The sequence below is a fragment of the Balaenoptera musculus genome, chromosome 10 (genome assembly GCF_009873245.2).
Source record: "Balaenoptera musculus isolate JJ_BM4_2016_0621 chromosome 10, mBalMus1.pri.v3, whole genome shotgun sequence".
Classification (NCBI taxonomy): Eukaryota; Metazoa; Chordata; class Mammalia; order Artiodactyla; family Balaenopteridae; genus Balaenoptera; species Balaenoptera musculus.
Window position 1 is genome coordinate 66,598,774 of NC_045794.1, and position 24,318 is coordinate 66,623,091.

The window sequence follows — 24,318 nt, forward strand, 5'->3', positions numbered from 1 at the left end:
ACAATTCCTATTGCCCGATTCTTCCCTCTGTCTCTCCACCTACATGCTGTTGAGTTTGTTAGTGGAAAGTTGTGACAGTTTAAAACAAAGAAACCTTGTCTTTTTTTACATTTTATGCCCTTTATAATGCTTTATTTTGACCTAAAAAGAATACTTTTGGATTTTTTGTAGGGTTCTTCATTTTTTCAACAGAAAAGCTTTTAAATGCACACAGCTAAGCTCTTATACACATCTATGCAGTATATTCAATGGTTTTAAGCTGGTTTTGAAACATGGCCCTAGGACAACTATCTCAGTTCTGCAAATTACTAATACCTTGTTTACTCATCAGTAAATAAGGATGACAGTAATAGCACTTGCCTCAGAGGGTCCTTGTGTCTATCACAGTGTTAACATTACATAAATTCTAGGTATTGTTATTAACAGAGAAATCAAAAGGACTGAAAGTTTTACAATATTCTTCCTTTGAAACTTTTGTCAAGCTTTATTCAGCTGTATTGGATTAAATACAGCTGATTAAAATAGAAAGTTTGTCAGGTAGGAAAAAGATAAAAATATGAGAAGTGAAATGAAAGACAGATGGATGCTAAGAAGTGAGGAAAATGAGTGGCAGTGGAAAGTCAAACATGCATACTTACGGAGCTGCCCAAGTCGAGCTTTTTCTTTTTTACCGAACAAACGACCTATTGAAGACTTGATTCCTTTCTTCTTGGGGGCTTTGTGAAGAGAGTCTTGGCTGCTGTTGGCACTGCCAAGCCCAAGGCTTTCAGGCTCGAGGGAGGCAGTTAAACTACTGTAAAACACGAAAGAGGGAAAACTGCTTGCTCTGGTGTAGCATCCACAAGGTACACAAGACTAAATTCCTTGATAAAAGTACAAAAGGAGGAACAAGTACACTTTGAATGTTATTTTCTCCTTTTTTTCCCATGTTTTTTCTTAAGCATATTAAAGTGTGATTTCCTCAGGCTTAGGGCCCTGAGCCTCCAAGTTTTCTCTAGAAAAGTTTCTTTTTTTCCCAAATATATTTTCCTTATTTTTCATGCAATATCAAACTAATCAATGAGCATAGGTTGGTTTATTAATTTATAAATTCTATAAATTAGCCCTTGACTCTTTACCTATTTCTTTCTTGCAGAGTTTGTTTTTTAGATCTTAAACATAATGACCTATGACAAGAAATTTAAATATAGCTAATAAAGTTTATGCTCTATTCTAGCCCATGGTTTTACTGGATTTTCCTCTAGCTATCTTTCTCTCTCTCAGTTTTGGAGACTAATTCATTGAATTTTAAATCACTTGTGAGATTTTGAAGTAACAAATCATATACCCTAGTGATCACTGTAAATTTTTTCTTACAGTTCTCAGGTATTCTTTTAGGTACATGATAAGCTGAAATGACTTCCAAGCAAGTTGATCTAGGTTCCATTCCTGGTCAATGTATTTGACACTGCATTAATAGGATAGGTTCAATGATACTGTTATCCTTCTTTACAGCCGTTAATTTGACAATATCGTGATGAGTTATTTAACTTTATTCATCCAAATTAATCTGAGTTCATATTCTCTAAACTCCAAAAGCTACTGCTTTTCATATGTTACAATATATTTCACTCTTTTTTTTTGAGAGTAAAGTAAGTATAAATTTTGAATCTGGAGTAACTTTTTTCACATTAAAAATTAAAAATAAACAAAACAGGAAAAAGAAAGTCTGCTGGCACAGAAAGCTCTGTTTTCAAAAACATTTATTGTAAAACACATACTATTTAGAAGACAGATTCTTAAAGTATTAATCATTAAGTCATTATATTTGGTTATATCAATTAAGTGTTCAGAGATGCTGTAATTGATGACAGTGAAAGAACATACATTTAAGATGCAAATTGCATGCTTAGACTTATTTATGGCATTATTATAGAGATCTGCTTCAATTTTTTAGGCAGATGGAAAGGACAGTATGAAGAGTTGCTAGGACAAATGGGGTATTTCCCCATGTAAACTTTTCTTTTAATATTTTGGCAAATATGTTTTTTTTTTCTTCTCTAAGGAGGAGCTGTTATAGCTGGCACTTGAAGCACCAATAGGGTGATTTACACACCTGTCTGTTAAAAGTAACTGGGGTACAAGCATGGACTTTTCAGACCTTAATTATCCTTACACTAGAAGCCAAATTTATAGGCTTGTATTAGAATCCTTTAGTTTTTTGTAACTATTCTAATAAGTCCTTCCTGTAGTCTGACTCCATTTTAATAGGAAATATCCACTAAAAGTAGAAAAGCTCTTCTCATAAATATTGGCTAGTAACAAGACCATAAATATACAGTTAATTTTAAAACTGAAAATTTGATCTCAGAATGAAAATTTGGTTTTTTCACAAGTGACATTGTGGAGAGGGAGCAGAATTATAGCTTAAATCAAAAATTTTATATAAATTTTTAAGTAGTCTGTTTGATAACACTGAAAGAAGGAGGAATATTTTTGGAACGAGAACATACAATGTGCAGTGTGCTGGGAGAGTCATACCTTCGGGCATCATTGTGGTAGGAAGAAGGGAGGGTGTGAGTCATCCTGATGGCTCTAGGGGTAGGGGGAGGAGAAGTTTCACATTTAATTGTTGCTTTATCCTCCCGACCATCTTCTTCTACCACTGCAATCTAGAAGCAAAAACGATACATCAGATGAACTCTTTCTAAATTTCAACTGAAACTGATGAAAATGGAGAATCAATAAAGCAAGGCTATTTGAGTAATTCTAGTATAAAAGCAAAACAAGAAACTTGGGGCATATAGGTATTACATATATAAATTCCATTATTAAAGAGTATGAATTTCATAACTATTTAAAAATTAAGACACTCCAGTTAACACACACATACACACACACACAGAAATACACTCACTACACAAAAGTATTATTTAAGAGTAAGTAAACACCATAGATCAATATCCAGGGACTATGAAACAGCTATCTTGGAATCCATTTGAATATATCAGAATGTAAAAGCTATACAAAAATTATTGAACACATATTTGAGCTAATTCACTAAAAATATGCATAGTCAGGTTATCATAACATGGACATTTTTAAGTGGGAGATTTTTGAAGTGAGAAGTTGGCAAAATATAACTTTATCAGATAAAGTGTTTTAAATTAGGCTATTTAAATGTGTTCCCAGATGTTTAAAAAAAGACTTGCAGTTTATAAGAAAAAAGCTTTCTTTTTAAAGTGAGAGTAATAAAAGGTAAGAACAGAATTTCTGCAAATTTTTTCATTTCATTACCTCTCATGGGAAAATTGACAAAGGCATACAGAGCACCATAAGCAGATGGGATGGAAGGGATTTCTTTAAAGAATTTAGTTCAGAGTCCAGAACAATTCAGGATACCATAAATTTTGTCAGAGATAGATATATAGAACTGCAAGAGTTTTCAACAATCAACTTAATTGTACAATAAAGGTATTTTTAAAAACAATGCTGCATTTTTTCATAGCACCATTGTACATTAAAACATATATATATATATATATAGAGAGAGAGAGAGAGAGAGAGAGAGAGAGAGACAGATTGTAGAAAGCATAGCTAAAAGATATATGGTTCTAGAAGTTCTGATGAAGAAATTTTTATAAAATGCTTCAGTTAGAAGAAATATAATTTTAAATCTTAGAAAAAACAATGTTCAGTTAGTAATCAGATCAAAGAAATGTACAGTACCTTTCTCCGATGTTTCCTTAGATCACTTGGCTGTGATTGGCAGTAATAAAAGCGACATAAAACAGAACCAATTAATGATTATCATTTGACCATGTCACAAGTTAAATAGTATCTATAATTTAACTCTTTTTTTTGTTTTCATTCCATTCTTTTCAAAATAAATGTCTTTTAACCGTTATAAAAGCATTCCTCCAGGGAGCTATTTTAGAGAGGAAACTTCCTAGATGGCATGTTGCAGGGGACAGGTCTTCATGATGGGATCATGTGTATATACATAAAACATGAGACATGAGACATGGACCTTAGGGAATATGAAGCACATATGGAGTGAGCTAGCCAGAAGTAAATATGAGACTATATCCTCCCGAGAAAATATGGATGGGAGTGAAAAAGATTATGTGTAAATGAAGATCCAATGCACATATCTGTAGTTTATAAACACTCCCTTTTGTCTCATCTACGCAGGGCTTTGGACCTTCTCGGGGCGGATATGTTGTTCCTACGTGATCTCAAACTTCCTGGCATCCTAACAAACTCCCCATTCCCAAATACCAAAAGCTCTGGCCTCAGTATATCATATTTCTGGGGCTGCTGTTTTCTTGTCAGTGCTCTTTTAGAGAATTTTTAAAAAATAGTTATTTATTTATGATCTTAGATAAAAGTTATTCACTTAATATTTGTTAATTTTTCTTATGTAAGTAAAACATTTTACTAAACTATTCCATTATACTTTACATTTTTGCTGCTATTGAAAAATGGGTTGATTTACCTCATTCAATAGTCTAATTAGATATCACTAACATGTTATTTATGCCTATGGATTTGTGGTGAGGTAAAAGTAAATACAAATAGGCTTTATTATCAGGACAAATAATAATGTTTGCAAAACATATAAACATATACAATATGAATTAATACAATGTCTTTTCAATCTCTGTCCCTCTGTCCCTAAAATTTCAAATTTTGCTCTGAATATTCAAACATGAATTATATTCAACAAAATTATTTTTTTCTCCAATATTTTCTACAGGTAAAAGAAAACCTTCCTGTCTTTCACTATAACAATAATGAATTTGATGACAAAGTTTTGTTAGGTGATAAAGACTTCCTGGGTTTTATTTTTTGTTTTTCTGAGTCAGATATTAAACATTTTAAATATTTTTTTTACCCTCAGGAAATGCTCTAAAAATCTGTTTTTTTTTTTTTGTTTGAACTAGGTGTCTCTTATTTATTTATTTATTTATTTGGTTGCACCCGGTCTCTTAGTTGCAGCAGGCAGGCTCCTTAGTTGTGGGAGGCAGGCTCCCCAGTTGTGGCATGTGAACTCTTAGCTGTGGTATGCATATGGGATCTAGTTCCCTGAGCAGGGATCGAACCCGGGGCCCCCTGCATTGGGAGCGTGGAGTCTTAACCACTGCACCACCAGGGAAGTCCCTCTAAATATCTTATAAGTACTCTAATTATAGTATAATAATGTTCATTTACCACTGATTTATTTATAACTAACTGCTCAAGAAAATGCATGAAAGCAGTGGCATCCTATTCATACATACACAAACATTATGTCTAAATGGCTATGAATATATTATTTTATTATTATAAAAATAATAACACTGTCAAGGGTTATAATGCTAATATATAATGAAAATATTTAAAAGGGCAGAATACTAGGTTGCAAAAATGTAAGGAAATAATAGCAATACAGAAATAACCAAAGTTTTCTTGATTTGAATGCTGACTAAATTATGCTCTGTGGGCCAATATTCTTACTGTAGCTTTGATAATAAGTAGGTCATCAATTACATATGAATAAACTAAGCCAGAGACAATATCATTTTTAGTTAATAAAATCAGATGGACGGTTCCTAGATTTCTAAAATAAGCAGATCATAATGTAGATCAGTATATTGGGTTAGTTTATCTTAGTACAATGGCTAAAAGTTTGTGCTATATCTAGCTGGGATCAGCTCTGATTAGCTGGCCTTTGTTTGGACTTGCCATTGTCTGTGCTATCTACTTTAAAATATCTTTAATATCAAGTCTGGAAATAAGCAAAGAATAGGAAACTCAATGGCTTAAGGAGGTAAGTATTCCCTTAAAAAATTTTTTTTTCATCATTTCTCGTTTATACAGATTTACTTGCAAGTTCCATAATTGTAAAGAGTTTGGATATAGGAAATATTGCCTCACCATATAAACAGTTTTCTGTTTCAATTCTCAGTCGCAAAGTTAAAGAAAAAGATATCTAAACTGATAGACATAATAGAAATTTTATGAAGATAAAATTTTAAAACCTATTTACTTATAAGGTAGTTTTCCCCTCGGGGTGAGAATATCATATATATACATACACACATACATATGCACATATGTGTGCATTTATATAAATTAATTCTAATGAAAATAATTTTTACAGCTTTTTTTTGCCACAATACACATTATTGCAACATATTTATTTAAAGATACCATTTAGAGATTGAGTTAAACTTCTTTGTTCAGATATTATACACATCCATATACACAGAGATGCAGGCATTGTGACACTTTTTATAGAAGTTTCACAGCCTTCTGACCAAAAACACTATATACACTTAATATTCTTCTGTTGTATTATTAATTTCTCCTCCATTTGTTATATTTGTGCTAGATTTTTGCAGTATACAAACTATTATTTGACCTATTTGCATTTTACTTAATCTCTATCCCCAAACTTTTATTTTTAATTGGAATTTTATTGTTTTAATAACATAGTTTTAATATTCATTACAAAACAGAATTTTACCTCCATAAAGAGTTCAGAATATTTAAATCTTTATTATTGTTGTCATTTCAACATATTCCCAGGTAATCACAGAAAAAAAAAAAAAAAGAACAGTATATGCTTTTGAGTTAGCAAATCTGAAAAAAAATCCAGCTCCTCTTTACTAGCTGTGTTGAACAAGGACAATTTACCCATACTCTCAACATTTCAGTTACTTTCGCTCGAGATAATAACATTTTCAAATGTTATCACGAGAATCAAGTGACTAAACATCGTGACATTCAGTAGTCATTCCACCTAACATTATTTTTAGCAAGGAGTACTTTGATTTTTTTCTCTCTTATGTTAAGGGTACTTCCTAATTTAGGTTTCCAACTTTTAATCCCAAAAGAAGATACATGAAATAAAGAATTAAAGAATAAAGAAGGGTGAAAATGTTGACATGAATTATAAAACTCAATTGGGAAATTGCTGCTATTGTTGATGGTTCTTCTTTTAAAATTATATTATGTACATTATAAAATTATAATATTCTATGTTGGTGTATTGAAGCGATTATAATAAATAATTTTTGAAACTTATTGTGTTAAAAATAACCCACCCAGTCTCAATCATCAAGGTATCATCAGTAAAAACGAATTTAATGGTTTAAGTCATTCAGATTTCTGATGTGATATTTAGATTTCTGCTCTTCCATTTACTTATTATGTGACCTTGGGAAAGTTACACCTGTGTAGGCTTCGTTTCCTCATTTCATAGTGGGATTAATATTTGTATCTACCACATAGGTTTGTTGAGAAAAAAAATAAAACACACAGAAAGCCTTTAGACTAGAATAGATTTCAGCTAATGCATCAGTAATTCTAATGGAAGCAAAGGTTCTCTGGACACATCATACCAGTGTCATGACTCCCATCCGATCCATTTCCCTGGCAGGACTTCGAGGGGTGAGCTTTGGTGTTGAGTGTCCACTGGGGGGAGATGAACTGGCCAGCGAAGAAGCTGTAACCGAGGCAGTGATGGAGGTACCTGGGTGGACCCTTGCTAAATTCAGGCCTTCCAGACTCACACTAGCCACTCTATTCTCAATTTCTTCAGCACGTAACTCTGTAGATTCTTTTTCTTCCTGAATTAGTCTGAAAGATACAGTTTAATTTTGATACATTTTATGCTGTTATAATGTTAATCAGAATCCACTAAATAAATAAATAAAGAACTCTGTGAACACTTTATATCAAATCTAATATTTTCTTTTTTCTCTAGGCAATATAACTTTCAATAAATTCCAGAGACTTCCTGGCTGAAAATTAGAAAATCTTTCTTTTCAAATGATACATAATTCCTCCCAACTTTCATTTTGACCCCATTTCTATACTACCACCTGTTAAAACTCTTTTAAAACCTTGAGTGCCTATTTAACTTCTGCCACTAATCCTAATCTTACATTTGTACTCAGGAACGAATATATGAGACTTTTAGAAACCCAAATCTCAACAAAGTCATTGAGTCTTACCTCCTATCCAATGAAAAATTATAACTGATAGAATCCTCAATAAATGGTCATTCATAATTATAATTTGGCCAAATAAAACCCTGACTTAGCCAAGCTGCCTTTACATAAGCACCAAGCAATTTAATAATGTAGATATGAGAGATAGATAGTTAAAATTAAAAAAAAAAATACTGCTGCTATAAATGCTTTTGAGAAGATAAAACACTATTACTCTTTCTTTAAATAGGGAGAAGCTTCAAGAATATGTATACATTATTTATTACAAAGACACAAAGAATAAAGAACTTTAGCTGGGTTGCTTCAAGATCCTATTTAAGTTGAATCTATACACATTTTGCATATTGATATAATAAAACTGTTTACCAGTATAGTTTGTTTGAAAAATGGAGTAAGAAACCACCTCTCCTGAGATATTTTCCTCTTAACTACAAATGGCTTATTGTGATTTCCTATGATATAACCTTTAACTTCAAGGTTATGATCACTGCAAAGTTTTCTTTTTACGTATTTACTTTGGAAAAGTTTGGCAGTTTCTTACAAAACTAAACATACTCTTAACCGTATAAGCCAGTAACTGTGTTCCTTCATATTTATCCAAAGGATTTGAAAGCTTATGTCCACACAAAACCCTGCACACAGATGTTTAGAACAACTTTATCCATAATTGTCCAAACTTGGAAACAATGAAGATATCCTTCAGTAGGTGAATGGATAAATAAACTGGTACATATATACAGTGGAACAATATTCAGTGCTAAAATGTAACGAGCTATCAAGCGATGAAAAGACATGGAGGAACAATAAGTGCATGTGACTAAACGAAATAAACCAATCTGAAGAGGCTACGTATTGTATGATTCCAAATATATGACACTCTGGAAAAGGCAACTATGGAGACAGTAAAAAGATCAGTGTTTTCCGGGGGTTGGGTCGGGGAGAGGGATGAATAGGCAGAGCACAGCGAATTCTGGGGACAGTGAAAATACTATGTCTGTACGATATCATAATGATGGATACACATTATTATACATTTTCCAAACAACTAAGAGTGAACCATAATGTAAACTATGTATTTGAATGATATAGTGTGCCAATGTAAGTTCATCAGTTGTAACAAATGTACCACTCTGGTTAAGGATGTTGATAATGGGGGAGGCTATGCATGTGTGGGGCTGGGGGTATATGGGAAATCATTGTACTTTTCCCTCGATTTTGCTGTGAATCTTAAACTTCTCTAAAAAATAAATCAATACAAATACTGAGGCAAATTTACTCTTAATTTTAATTTTTCACTTACACAAAGAATATGAATTCTGTTACTCTGAAGTTTATGTTCATGGTGCATTTTATTTTTAACATCTTTATTGGAGTATAATTGCTTTACAATGTTGTGTTAGTTTCTGCTCTATAACAAAGTGAATTCATGGTGCATTTTAACTTCACCCAAAGATCAGAATCCCAAAGGAAGGTTTAATCAAGTAACACAGTACAACATTATTAATCTTCAAACACATTCCAATGGAAAAACAGCCTCCTCTTCAAAAAAGAAAAAGAAAAAGAAATTTTGTACTTTAAAATGATTGGTGGTAAATGATTCCAGAAAAACCTTCTGGTGAGAGGCAATATGGTTCTGCTATACAAAAAATTGTAGTTTTAAACTCTAGGTATTCTATTAATTGTAAAGGAGAGTAAAACTTAGAGGAACTAGTTGAGTAAGAGATAGATTGAAGTTTAATCAAACAAAAAATCCAATGCTACCCAGATTTTCAGTTTATTTGGAAAACTCATCAAAGATTTCACCTTTACCTCATTCTTTTATATGGCTCTAATATCATCATTAATCTGTATATTTTTCACATATGTTTCTTACAAAAGCTGTCCTAATTTTATTCCGGGAATTTGTGAAAATGCACATTCTTATTCAGTAGGTGTGAAGTGAGGTCTGAGATGCTGCAGTTCTAATAAGCTTTACTGGTGATGCCAATGTTTGTGATCTGATGATCACATTTTTAGAATCAAGGTCTTCTAATCACTTGAGACCATCAAAAATCATTGAACTCACCTGATTTCTTTGTTGATAGCATCCAATTGTTCCTGAAGCATCATGGCTAGGGTCTGGGCATCAGAATGACCACTTGGAGAGAGAAGATCCATTGAGCTAAAAATCGTTTCTCTATCATCATCATCAATGTCAGACATTTCTGTGTCACTTTCAAAAGGGTGGCTGCTTAGCACTCCAATTTGTTGAGTTCTGTTCCATTCATGATCCCCAAGAGATTTCACCTAGATGGTAAAGGAATAATCACAGTATTTATCATGCTGCTCATTTTCAAAGCACTATTCTGAAAATAAAAACTAAAAACATACATGCTTTTATAGCTTACTTGGCAAAAGTAGAACTGATTATTAATATTTTAATTTATCATTTCAATAAAATAGTTCCTTGATACTTAAATAATGGTAGGTACTAATTTTCAGCATAAATATCAATATTTTAATAGGAATAAAAATGATAAACTTCTGCATGATTTTTAGTTCAACCCCAATTCAAGGCAGCAATTACTTTAAAGCATCTATCTTTGCAACATTTTAACTTGTTTTCAAATATAACAATCTCTATTCACTTGTACTTCAGCATTTGCATCTCATACTAATTAGGCTGAGGGTACGAATATTACCACACGATAAATTACACAAGAATTCTCTCCCCAACATTCTAAGAAAGTATTAAAAAAAGTATTGCACAGAGTTTTAATTTCATCTCCAGTGCTCTGGTCACTTAAATGCCTCACTGATTTTTTTAAACCCAAGGCATACTACAATAATTTACATGACTAAGTTTTTAAAATGAATATAATAAATCCTCCATGGGAACAAACGTCTTGAGTAACCAACAAACCAGTGCTTTTCAAGCTGTGATCTGAAGGTAGGAGATGGTTGAAAGTAAGAGAGCAGTCCTAGATTTTCTGCTTTCTAAAAAATTGTTTTTCATTTTTGTGATGGTGTAAAATGACTTTTGGGGGGACCACAAGATACTGCCCTGAGTACTTCAGATTTGAGGACCTGAGTAAGTACTTGTGTTACAAATTGTTTTGGTACCAAGTAGCACTAATTTATTTACCACATAAAACTGAGAAAAGAACTGAGATGGATTTATTTATTCTTCATTTGTTCATTTATTTATTTATCCATTCATTAGATATTGAATGCCTACTACGAGGGACTAACTTATACATGACATGTAGTTGCCAGCTAAAAAATCAAAGGATGTCAAGAGCCTTGTATAAATAAGGACAAGTAGGTTATATAGTATTTTGGACACATAAAAGAGGTTGAGGAAAACAAACTATACTTAGGGCACACAGGAACTATATATTACTTCTCTATAAAATGCAACTGTATACTTACTCAACATATACAGCCTACAGATTTTAAGTTATTGACTGAATGAAAGGCTGGCACTGCAGCTTACCATGAACAGCCTTCTATAAACACTTTCAATAGTCTGTGTACATTTTCCTCAAAGTGCTATTAAAACAGTAATTATTATTAAAATATGTAATTTTAATTAACGATATGAGTGCCATTGCTTAAATGCCCGAGCAAACCAAAAGCCCATTTGTTTGGCAAGATGGCATAATAGATAAAAGTGTGGAATTTGAAATCACATGAATACAGGCTCAAGTTTTGACTCTATCACTTTGACGGCTGTGTAAGTTTCAACACTTAAAATTTCTCAGCTTCAATATTTTCACATCTGAAATTAGTATAAAATAGTACTCAATTTACAAGGTTATGTGGATAAATACTTGGGACATACTTGGTTCAACTTTTGGTACGTAGTAGGGGTTATATGTTAGTTATAGTTTAAAAAAATATGTTATATATCACACCTGAAACTAATAAAAATGAATTATCCCAGTATTAAAATACTATCCAAAGTGGAAGAGTGCATTTACTTAAACCATCAAAGACTTGAAATAAAAAGTTTAACCTTTGGCTCATCTCTCCTCACACCCATGCGGCCTCTCCTTGGTCTTCTTATTACTTTAGTTGTTCTGTAATCAGACTGGCTGTCCACTAGGGATCCAACAGAATACCGCAGCTCAGCTGAGGTGTCTAGATGAGTTCTGGAAACAAGGAAAACATAAAATATGCTCAATCTCAAAAATTAAACTTACCAGCAAATCACTATCCACTGCTTAATTGGCAGTAAAGCACAAATCCTCAAAGGAGAAAAAACTTCAAGGAAGAAAACAAGTGTTGAAGTGTTGTAACTCTCAGAGGTCTCTTCGGAGGCTTATGTCAGAAACCCCAGTCTCAGTTTCATTCTGAAGGTCAAGTTCATTTTCTCTTTTTAGAATATTAAAAAACCTTTCTGTTTATTAATCATTATTTTCAAAAGCAGTAGTCCAATGGAACACGTTAAGATTGACAACCGAAATCCATTGGCTTACATTCCAACAACTCTTAGTTTGAGCTATTTAGTGGATATCCCAGTACATGCTATTTATCACTGTATTTGTTTTAAATATTCCTCATTAATCTAAGAGAAAAATGTGTAAACTTTTGGGTCACAGAATTATCTATTTTCCAATGTTTTATTTTTCAATTTAGGAAATCAATAAAATACTTAAAATCAGATTGGCCCAAGGTTAATAATCTTATGTTTAAATAAAATCAGATATTCCACCAGAAGAGTTTTTCATCTTTTGATAAGACATTGTTCCAAAAAGATTAAGAAAAATCCTTTAATAAGCACATTTAATTCTGATATCTGCTTAGAGACGAAACAGTTGGAAAATTCTAATTGGAAAATATCGTCACACTGGTTTTCAAAAAACATGATAATAAAGTACACTGTAATCAAAGTGCACTAAAGGTTTCTCCAAGTATATTTATCTATATAGAGATTTACAGCAAATTCAGTTTACTGCTATGATAATGATGATAATTACAAATGCAACACGCTGTCCTATAAAATGATCCATCATCATTAGGAAATATGCTTAAAGCCGTGTTTTCTCTTGAACTTGGGGCTCCTGCTGATCTACTATGCTTTCACCCTTAGCTCTCTTTGTGAACAAAGACGAACATCCCCAAATATTCGACAAGATTATAAAAGGTTAGGTGAGGTCTGGGTTTTTGAAAAAGTAGAAGACACTGACCTAACTGATGCATGTCTTTGTTTTGCCAAATTGGACATTAAAGCAAATGAACTAAAGAATCATCCCCCAAATAGATGACAGCTATTGTTTTTATAGCAGTGAACTTGAGACTTAATCAAGCAAAATGGCTTTATTATGAATTAGTCATATATTAAAACCTAACCAACCAGGCCATAGTCATTAAATGGCACAACTCTCAGTCTTTATTTATAGCAGAGGGTATAAGTTTCATGAAGACAAAGTTCAGATTTTAGTCACTATTGTATGCTCAAGGAGGTATTCCTAGAATACAAGAAGAACTTAATAAATATCTGGTAAGACAATGAATGGATGCAATTGATTATAATACAGTCCTAACTGTCTAGGTCAGAACATCCTAGGGACCTTTAGTCTGTGGCTGCTTAGGGTAATGTCTCTGTGGGTATCAGAGTAGAATTTCTAAAATTTTAACACATCATCCTAGGAGTATTGTTTTCTTGTTGTTTTATCTCCCAACTCCAAGTCATTTATAAAAACATGAAACAAAACACAGATCTGGTCTCATCAAAGCCCTGCTCAAAATTCTTCAGTGTCCTTACAAGGTTCTCTACCTGGGTCCCTCCTACTTTCCAGCTTCACTGCAAGTTACTCTCTGTCTTCTCTCTTCGTCTAGCTGTGCTGTCTGTCATTTTCTTCAAACTTATACTTTCTTTTGCTTCGAGCCTTTGAACATGCTATTCTTTCTGCCTGAAATCGTCTCTTCAAACATTTATGTGGTTACTATTCTTAAGGTCTCAGCTTAAAAGTCCCATCCTCATATACTATTCTAGCTCCTGGTATTCCTTCTATTATAACAATCCTCAAATTCATATTCCTGCATTTTCCATCTGGAACATGTATTCTTCACTACCATCACCACTGTATCTCCAATGTCACAGTGTCTCACAAGTAGAAAGTACTTAATTGATCTTGAAAGAACAAAGACCTGAACCAACACCAATTGTAGAAGAGCCATTGCTTATACTTCATCTAAAGCAGTTACTCCTCACCTCTCTCTTTTTATTCAACTCTGTGATCTGTCAGAGGCAGTATATCCATATATTTCAGTTTTAAAATTATTCTTGGTGTACAATATTTTGAGAGGCACTTGCAGATGTAAGTCACAATACAGTCACTGGTTCCTTTAAACAAGGAACCAGGTAGTTTTCCCTCCTGAATCTCCTGTGACTCTTGAATATAATCTCACAAAGGAGCTTCAATAGATAAATCAAGTACGAATTTTCTTAGAGAAAACCTGTTACCCATTTCTCTGCTTCCTGGGATGTCCTTCATTGTCCTTTTCAATTATCCAGATCCTACCCTCTCCCCTGAGTTGAGCCAAATCAGGCTTTCTCGGCCACTCTGGAACTCATTTTACTTTCTTCTCAGATGAGATTCTAGTAGAGGATATTAGTCACTGATAATCACTTTAGCTCAACTCTTCTTACCTCCCCACCTGTAAGATCAAAAACTAGTAGATGAAGTTCTCATGCACTTTCTGTTTTCTTTATTGTTTTTTTTTCAATTATGTGCACTCAGAAATATGAATGTTCAAGAAATAATTGCTGTTTAATAAATATTCAGTTATCTCATTATAAATTAGCTATCTTAATAATTCCTATAATACTTTATATTTGTGAGTTGATTTACTGTTTACAAAACACTATTCTCACTTGTCTCATTTACCTGCAAAGTAATCTTGTGAGATAGTCAATAAAATATTATTTTATAAAAATATTTTTATATAATTCATGTAAATATACATATATATTTTATAAAAATTATTTTATATAATTATGTAAATATACATATATATATATTTGAACTTATTAAGGAAAAATGGGTTTTCCAAAATCAAACTGTTAGTTATTGTATGTCTAAGACCTAGGAATGTCAATTTTCTTATTTTTGGTCTAGTGTTGTTTCTATTACAATCCATTGTATCAAAGAATAGTTGCTCTGTATGTAGTTCCCAAGTTTCCCTGATGATCCTTCATTGTGGATAAATGTCACATTGTTAGTCTGCCATGATGACTCACTAAGGTGATGAACTTTTAGACAATACTTCTAGAACTCTGTATTTCTGAGACTGAAGGTCAAAAAGACAATGAAATGGCCATTTGGTCTTATTAAAATATGTTTCATTTGTTGACTGAATAATGTTAGTTCTATGTATTTACTCTGTTGGTATTTTATCAGCTCTTTCTTTCTCCTTTACCATCATCATCATCATCACCACCATGTATATCACTTAATTAATAGCCTCAGATATATAAACTGTAATAAAACATTAGAAAAATAAACATTATTTTCAAAATTAAAGACCTACATATTTAAAAGTTCCTTGGGTGTATTTATGCCTGCAGAACTATGTTTCTTTTACTAAACTGAATTCAAAATACTGAATTTTGTTCTTATTAATACTCACATTGAAGAGAATGTAAGCCCCTTAGGATTTTTTTTAATTTGAATTTTTCACCTGAATGTCCAAAAAATGCTTTACTAGATATTCATTTATTCAACAATATCTATTGAGAGTACACTATATACAAGGTTTCTTTTTTTAGGTGCTGAGATTATAGTACTCAAAACAGACAAAATATCCAACCTTCGTGGAGCTAACATTCTTAGGATAAGCATAAGACCAAGAAAAATGGACTTCTAGAAGTCTGTGGTGGCCAAAAGTTTCAAATAGCTGATACTGCGTTGTCTAACAAATAAATGCTCAAATGGGTGAATCCCTCTATGGTTTTTTATCAACTTTAAATAAAAGGCTCTAAGCACAAAGGAAAATTATATGTGAATTACTGAGCTCGATCTGTCTATCTAGAGAGTAAACAAGCATCTCTTTGCTTTTTTTTTTTTTCTAAGATTAGGTATTGAGTCAAAGTAGATGAGTACAAACAAGTTTACTTGAAGTTTTTTTTTTAAACACATTTAATTTCTCCTTCCCTCTTTATTGTAATTAGTTTAACAAAATAGTCAGATACTAAGTGATCATACCAATGATGTTGCTTCAGCAACATTAAACATTGAAAACATTTCTGCATGTAGAGAAAATGACTCTTCCTGGAAAGAGATGTAATCTCTGTATATATGGTTCCACTTCTTCATTTACAATTTATAATATATAAGAAGACATAGTTCTATATATATTAAATACAGAATACAAAAGGTAATAATTTATATTTTTATTGCATACTTAAGGGAAGAATTTCTAAATTAGAGAATTATTTTTGAGTGTAGAAACTGTAAATCAGTAAGGGATCAAAACAGGGCAATGCCTGCTGAGAAACAGGAGGTACTTATTTATTTTACTTGAGGAGATATGAAACCATAAGGAAATTCATATTGATTATTGGTGAAAAATCTTTTCATTTAATGTTACCTTGATATTGTGGGTTCAATTAAAGAGCCAGTTCTCATTTTCAACTGGTCAAGTTCAGATCTCAGCTTTTCAATTTCTTCTGCTAATCTTTCCTAAAAATCAAAGAGGCATTACTCAGATGATATGCATATGCCAATAGTACCAACACTCAACTATGATAAACCAAACAACCAAGCTTAATGACTTTTAAAAATGGAAAAAATGATTAACATATTTTTATTACATATTGTTAGACATGACAGCAAAAAAATGCCTGATTTTCTCCTTGAAATGAAAATATGACAGCAGAAATCAATAAAATTTTATCTACATTCCCTAACATAATGCTAAGTTTTTCTAAACATATGGGAAAACTAAGGTCATGACCAGCTATGTATACATCACTTCAAAATCTGAGTAGAAAGTATAGCAGTTTAAAAAAATAAAGAAAAGGTCTACAGTAAGTAAAGGATTTCTACCATCCTATAATGGTCAAAGGACACATGGGTGAAAGAGAAGGAAGATTAAATTAAAAGGATGAGAAAAAAATTATCACTTGATATGAGTTAAAATTATTAGCTCGATATTGGTACAATAATTTATGCATCTGATAATTTTCTCAGATTGGCATTAACAGTTTCAGTCTGCAAATTTATGAAGATGAGGGTGATCTTATAGCCCTTAATTAAATACTCATGTAAGGACTTAATTTTGTTTTTGTGATTATAAATTTTATAACATTATAAATGTGTCCTTCCAGATTTTTTATTGCTGTTATTTTTCTCCCTCCATGTGGCCAATGCTGGACATTTTACTGGACTCATACTTCTTTTCTCACCACAATTTTTTGTCAATGTGGTCTTTGCAATGTTTCTCTTATCTGCTCTTTTTAAAATTCTTTCTACCACCATCCTACATTACACACGTTTTTACCTTTTTCCTGAATTATTTTACCAGCTTCCACGATGTATTGCTACGTTCAATCTCTTTCTCACACATTCCTCTGCTAGATGTATCATTTTAAAAAACACGTTGGATCAAATAAAATCTTTGTTTATAATTATTTGATAGTTTCTTATTGCATTTATTAATTCATTTATTCATTATTTCCACAAATATGCATTGACCACCTCTTGTGTGCTAGGCCCTAAGATATAGTAGTGAACTAACAAATTTCTTGCCCTCATGTAATTTACAATCTAGTAGAAAAGACAATAAACAATTTGGATTTATAGGATGTTGGTAGGAAGGAGAAAATAGGAGAATAATGGAAGGGCTCTCCAATAAAGTGATATTTTAGCAAAGACCTAGAGAAAGGGAGGGAGTTAAAATATACATTAAGAAAAGGAATGGCAGATAGAAGAAATGGCAGGTGCAAATGCCTCTTAGGGGGACTATTTTGGTGAGGGAGAGGATAAGGTGGCCATTGTGACTGTATTGGAGAGATTAAGGAGAGAGACAAATGGGAATGGATTTAGAAAATCATACTTACAGGGTTTGGTAAGGGTAGACCTGAAAGCCTTGCAAACCACTTTTAAAGTGTTTGACTTTTACTCTGAGTGAGATAGGAAATGATTGGGGGATTTCTGAGCAGAGAAGTGACCTGATCATTCTGATGGCTGTGAAATGGACTGATGAATGGGATTAGGAAGTAGAGAAGATATAAAATTATTATGTTCTTCCAAAAACGGGCAAAAGAATTATGGCTTGGACAACAATGGTGTTAGAAAGAGAATGGCAAGGATATTGGTTGTATTTTGAAGATAGAATTAAGAGAATTTGCTATTGGACTGGCTATGGGGTGTGTGATAAAGAAAGAGGTCAAGAACAGCTCCAAAGTTTTTAGCCTGTGTAGTTAAGAGAAAGAAGTTGTGATTTACTGACAAGACTGCTGCTGGTGGTGATTAGGTTAGGTGGTGGTGGTGTTTGGGGGGTTGCGGAATTACTTGTTAAGACTGAGATGACCATGTGTCCAAATAGAGATACTGGGTTGACTCTTGAATATATGTACTCCCTCAGGGAAGAGGAAGTATAGTAGGTGATCTAAATTTGCAAATTCTCAATTTACAGATCGTATTTAAATCCATGAACTCACCAGGGACCGAACACAGAGAAGAAATCCAAGGACAGTCCTAGGAACTTCAAATTTTAGAGATCAAAATAATGAAGAGAAACATGAAAAGAAGAGGTTGAGTATATGAAGGATATTTACTAATAATGGACTGTGAGTTAAAGATAATCGAGTGAAAATTTGAGGAGTTACAGGAGATGTGGTTAGATGAGGAAACGTGCTCAGCTGTATGGAATGATATTCAGAAATGAGGTATGAGCTGGGATTTGCTGCCTCTAGTGATTGACATGAACAGGAATGCAAAGCATGGAATGATTAGTACTGTGGGTTGCCTGGGCAGACTTTTGGAGCTACAGGCTTGGGTAGGAGGTTGGGGAGTGGGTTCTGGGGATCTTGCCAGAAGCACACAGAGCTTTGGATAACATAACATTCCACAACAGGATTAAGTCCCGAATTCACAATCTGTTTACACCCTAGTTCTTTAAACACATACCAGTCACAGCAAACTTCTGGTGATACAGCAAACTTCTGGTGATTCGGCAAATCAACCATCTTTGTTTTCTCTGGGCTATTGCATAGTTATCGTCTTCTTCCCTACCCTTCTTTATTTGTTAAGATCAAATGTGCCTTCAAGAGCCTGATGAAACGTTATCTTCTTCATTGTAGACTTTCTGAACTACTTCAGAAAGAATTAGATGCTATCTTCTAGGCACCATATTGTATTGCTCTAATACACCTGTCTTTCGGGGTTTAAGGGTGTGTACATCCTGACTGTGGGACTAAATAGTTATTTTTTAAATTAACATCATAATATGTGGTATTCAATACAGTTAAATGTACAATTGTTCTCTCTTATCTTTATTCTCTCATCTTTTCCAATACCTTCCAAATGACATACTGTTGCCAGATCTCCTTCCCTTCCCTCCTTCCTTCCCTCCCTTCCTCCCTCTCTTCCTCCCTTCCTTCCTTCCTTCTATTACTCCCTCTCTCTCTCCTTTCTCTGTTTCCATTCCTTCCATCTTTTGTTTAATATACATCTATAAGTCACTTCTTAAGCTGGTGATTTTATATTATTTCATTTACCGATGCTGAACAAAATGAAATAAGACAAAATTGCTAACAAGAATTTTACATGTTAAGGAAGGAGGAAAACACATTAACAATTACAGTTTTTAACATTTTATAATCTGGTCCTTATCTGCCTAGTCTATCACATACCCTACAATAAGAATAACTGATTCCAGCCAAACTGTCCATTATTATTTAAGATATCAAACTCACTACTCACCTCCTCCCCACTCTAAGCACTTGCAATCATGGCACAGGCACTGTATTTGAAAGTCTTGCAAAACAGTCCTACCTTTCCTTAAAGCATTCTGAGGCCTTCTTTATAGCAGCAATGTATATTGATCTCTCCTACCTGTAGTTCTTACTGTCTTTCATTCATTTGACACTTGGCATCTGTGACTCTACAACTCATTGCTTTGTGTTTTCTCTCCTCAATTAGACTTTTCAGGTACTTTAGAACTAAGGTCATGTTTGCAAATATAACAGCACAATTTTATGCACAGTAGGTATTTAATACATTTCTGCTAAAATAGTATCTCAAACTAGACACAAATCAGTGCATACATTTTTATCCCATTTATATAAAGCATGAAAAAAGTCAAAACCATTTTTTTTCTGTTAGAAGTCAAGATAGTGATTATCCTTTAGGATAAGAGTAGTGATTATATGCTAACTAAGTGGGGCTTCCAGGATGTTGATTTTCAGTGTGTTTAGTTTGTAAAAATTCATCAAGCTCTCCCTATATATGTATACTTTTCTGTATGTATAATATAAAAGTAAAAATATTTTTAAAAGATAACATCCTAAAATTATTTATTATCAAATTTATTTTATAACAAAATATTCACCAATGCAAAATAGAAAAGTGGGCAAAATGTAAGCTTCCATAATACCTTATCATGTAAAGATTCTTCCAGATTCTTTCTGAAAGTTTCTGATTCTTGAATTAAGACATTCTACAGAAAAGAAAAAAAACAGATAAATAATAAAACAGAAAATAATTAAATGTGTAGGTTAATTTTTTATCACTCAAGAATCTTCTTTGATTCCTTCCTTGGTGCATCTATTTTTTGGTTTCCATGGAAACCAAGTTTCAATGGAATCTTTAAACAAGACACCTTAACATTTTTAGAAATACATAATTTAAATAGGAAATGTCATTTTGTAACACTTGGATTGACAAATAAGATAAACATTAACTTTTAAGCTATTTCTGACTGCCTCTTCCCAGTCTTTTTAAAATCTGAAATAATTAGGTTACTTTTCAAATGAGAAAAAGTGAATAAAAGGCAAAATATTAGCCAAAGCTATCATAGAGAAGAATTCAGGTAAACTCATTTTTATTACCCGAAGAAAGAAGAAATTGTAAGATCAAATTTTTTTAAAAGTTCATTTTCTGGATCTTTATTTCAAATACAGAATTAACAATTTCTAATAATGTTTAAATTATTAGATAAATAAAAATGAAATATTAGCTTTTTAAAAAACTAATGTTACATATCATGATGTGGAAATAACTTGCATCATAGATTTGAGAAAAATCCTTGCCATAAAAGTATTACTGTTGTAAAAGCTTTATGCTTTTCTTATAGTATTACAAAGCATGATTTAAAATAATGTATTCTTTTCACATTTATAGAGTTAAATTAAAATAAGAGTGTGGTTATTGGCATGCATTTGGTGCTGAATGGGAAGAAGGCATGCCTTATGACTTCTTAATGGGTATATTAATCAAACTACTTTAACATTTCATTGAAACATTTTTCCTGTTTTGGTTTATTGTATGGAGCAGGGGAAAATGTCTAGCTTAAGTAGCGATTGGCATTCAATCTAAATTTCCAAAATGATTTCTACACCTAGGTTTTAGTCCCTACCTTTTTTTATACTCTGAAATTGGCAACCAGCTCACTAACTCTTGCTGGTCTGGTAGTCACCAACTATTAATCGGACATATTAACTGTGAATGAAATTGTAGATTGTACGAAACACTTTTTTGGAAACAATGCAGCTGAAAGTTTTGCATTTCTAAACTCTGTGGTGGGACTGACACTAGTGCTGTTGGTGATATAAACTCACTCACATTTTGGCTTTTAGACTAGCAGTAGATTCAGTTATTTGAAACATTTGTATGGTTCAAAACAAGCCTCCCCACACACTCCAAAATACTAATTTTTGTCTTACTCTTCTTTTTTGCATACCACGTGAAAGACAAATGAAATATTTTCATCTCAAAAGTGCAACACGTTTTAATACCTTTGTCTATTATGATCATGCTAATATGTAAGATTTATATAACATGTAACATTTTTTATTCATTTAAAAATTGATCTTACATGTTTTTACAGAAACTATTTGTTCACTTTTAAGAATATATCAGGCTTTTTTTTAAATTAAGGAAAGTAAATGGATCATCTGAACAATGCAATGATTGTAGCAGAGTGTAAAACAAACATGATCATAAGAACATAGCTAATAATCATGTGATTCTACTGGTCCTTTTACCTTCTCTTCTAGAGCAGCCATTCGTTCCTTTAAGTGTAGCTGTAAGCGTTCATTGGATTCAGTCAGAAGTCTATCCACAGTATCGGATAATCTTTTGTTATGCTCCTCATTCATTTTCTCTCTTTGCCTAGCCTTACATTCAAAAAATAAATAAATAAATTTAACATAAAAATCACTTAAAAATATTTGGGTTTGTTTTTGTATTTTTTCTAGTTTTAAAACTGGATTTAATTTTATGTCTGTTTTGATTAAATTGGCAGAAACTTTTTTAATGCACAGGGCATATTCATATGATTTTAAATATAACCCATAATTGAGAAGGACATTCAGTTCTTATATGTAGAATATAAATCCGTAAACTGATGCTTGAGAGGGATGGTCTTAAAATACATACTCTTTGAAGTTCTTGATTTTTCTCTTCAAGTTGACCTTCTAGATGCCTCATACGTTCTTCAATGTTTCCATGTCTTTCTTCAGCCTGTTAAGAAATATGAAGAATGCACCTGACATGTAAGATATGGTTAACACTTTTCCTCTAAATAAACTGAAATAAAATGTAAAGCAAGCTACTACCAACTGCAAATGTAGTTTTCAAAAAATAAACTTTTTTTAAACAGGCAGCTGAACAGCATTGCTTGAAATGTGTCAGCTACAAAGGCCTGTTACATCCAAGCATCAGCAAAACATTGGAGTTATTTATGAGCAATGAAATCAGCCAAATGTAACATGCAGACTGTGCATGGTTTGAACACAAACCTGCCATTGTCCAATCTTAAGCTCCTGAAGCACTGAACTGCACAGATGGTCGATTATCAATAAATAAAAGTAACATAATTTTTACAAATGAAAAGAAAAACTTAGATGAATTCTATTTAGCAATAGAAAGTAAAGTCCAGTAGGACTACCTTCCTACGTATGGAGATCATTTCTTGTAGTTTAGCTTCCATAACATATTGATAATCATCAGATGAGGTAGAAGAGGTTGGATCAGACTAACGAGTCAAGGAAAAGGAGAGGGACAAAATTGAAAAATCAGAACTAAAGGCACTGACACTGAACAGAACATAGCACAGAATGCTTAAAAGAAAAATGTGACAGCAAATTTAATACTTTAATAGAGTTTTATGTGGAAAGAACTACACTGATATCTGGTGAACATGATGAAGTTGATGGTTATAAGTGAAAAATAATGATATGCTCAAATAAAAAGCTACCAACCTAAGGTATGGAAGGTTAGTGATGGCTGGCAATGAAAGACCACTACAGAATGAATTAAAGCAACTCTGAAAGAATCATGTAATAATTGGAATTATGGGAAACCAAACACTAGAATATGTCTCTGATAGATTGTTAAAAGTTTTATATTTTGGTTTGTTTGTTTGTTTATCATATTACTTAAAAATAACGGAAACAAAGTACCTCAATATTGAGGAGTAGGCCAAGGCAATGACTCAGGTGAAATAAATTTAGAACAAAATTTATTATAAACCCAGCTCTGTAGAAATCAGAGAAAAAGCTAAGCCACGGGGTTAATTATTATGAGTATTCTCCAATTCAACCAGGATTGAGTTTCCTCAGCAGCACTGGCAAACTTGCAAAATGACTTCTGGTCTCTGAATATACACTATGGCTGTAGGTGTAGAACCTCAGCGCCTATTCTTAGACATAGCCTTAATTCGACATTTTAAATGAAAATGATTAAAAGTCCTCAAATAAAGTGACAATAATGCTGTGAGGACAAGAAACTTATTGTAAATTCTCCTGAATGATACTAGGGACCACTCTAAAACTGATTCTGCATTGATTTGTTGCTATGGAAACAAAATAGTGCCCTAAAGTTAATAGGCAGGACAGTGCCTTTTGTGAGCTAATGTTTGCCCAGTGCCAAGATTAGTTACATGTCTTGGAGGTGAATGTCAGGTAACCACAGATGCAGAGTGTTCAACACATGTGACATTGCTGATAGCTGAATTGTATTAGTATGTTATGCACAGATTACACGTAAAGTTACATCAACATTTTAATCATAATTACAAGTTAAATAATCACAACAGCCAAAGTATCCTATGTCAGGATAACAAAATTTAACTCCAGAGCATATTCTATTACATTTTATAAGTTTATTCTAAAACAGTGAAACTT

At 32.6% G+C, this 24,318-nt stretch overlaps 1 protein-coding gene across 8 annotated transcripts in view; it reads right to left on the reverse strand.

The window, feature by feature from the left end:
- PPFIA2 (PTPRF interacting protein alpha 2) overlaps positions 1 to 24,318 on the reverse strand; it is a 476,859-nt gene that overhangs the window by 76,247 nt on the left and 376,294 nt on the right. For 6 of the 8 annotated variants that reach the window (XM_036867009.1, XM_036867010.1, XM_036867008.1 and 3 more), the window contains 10 exons: positions 22,571 to 22,654; positions 22,177 to 22,308; positions 20,568 to 20,630; positions 16,557 to 16,648; positions 11,977 to 12,112; positions 10,045 to 10,265; positions 7,368 to 7,605; positions 3,709 to 3,738; positions 2,521 to 2,651; positions 639 to 793 (listed from right to left, as the gene is read on the reverse strand). In XM_036867009.1, the coding sequence (XP_036722904.1) occupies positions 639 to 793; positions 2,521 to 2,651; positions 3,709 to 3,738; positions 7,368 to 7,605; positions 10,045 to 10,265; positions 11,977 to 12,112; positions 16,557 to 16,648; positions 20,568 to 20,630; positions 22,177 to 22,308; positions 22,571 to 22,654 (1,282 nt within the window). Of the gene's footprint in view, positions 1 to 638; positions 794 to 2,520; positions 2,652 to 3,708; positions 3,739 to 7,367; positions 7,606 to 10,044; positions 10,266 to 11,976; positions 12,113 to 16,556; positions 16,649 to 20,567; positions 20,631 to 22,176; positions 22,309 to 22,570; positions 22,655 to 23,081; positions 23,169 to 24,318 lie in introns of all 8 variants that reach the window. The other 2 variants (XM_036867006.1, XM_036867007.1) reach the window with 1 other exon arrangement.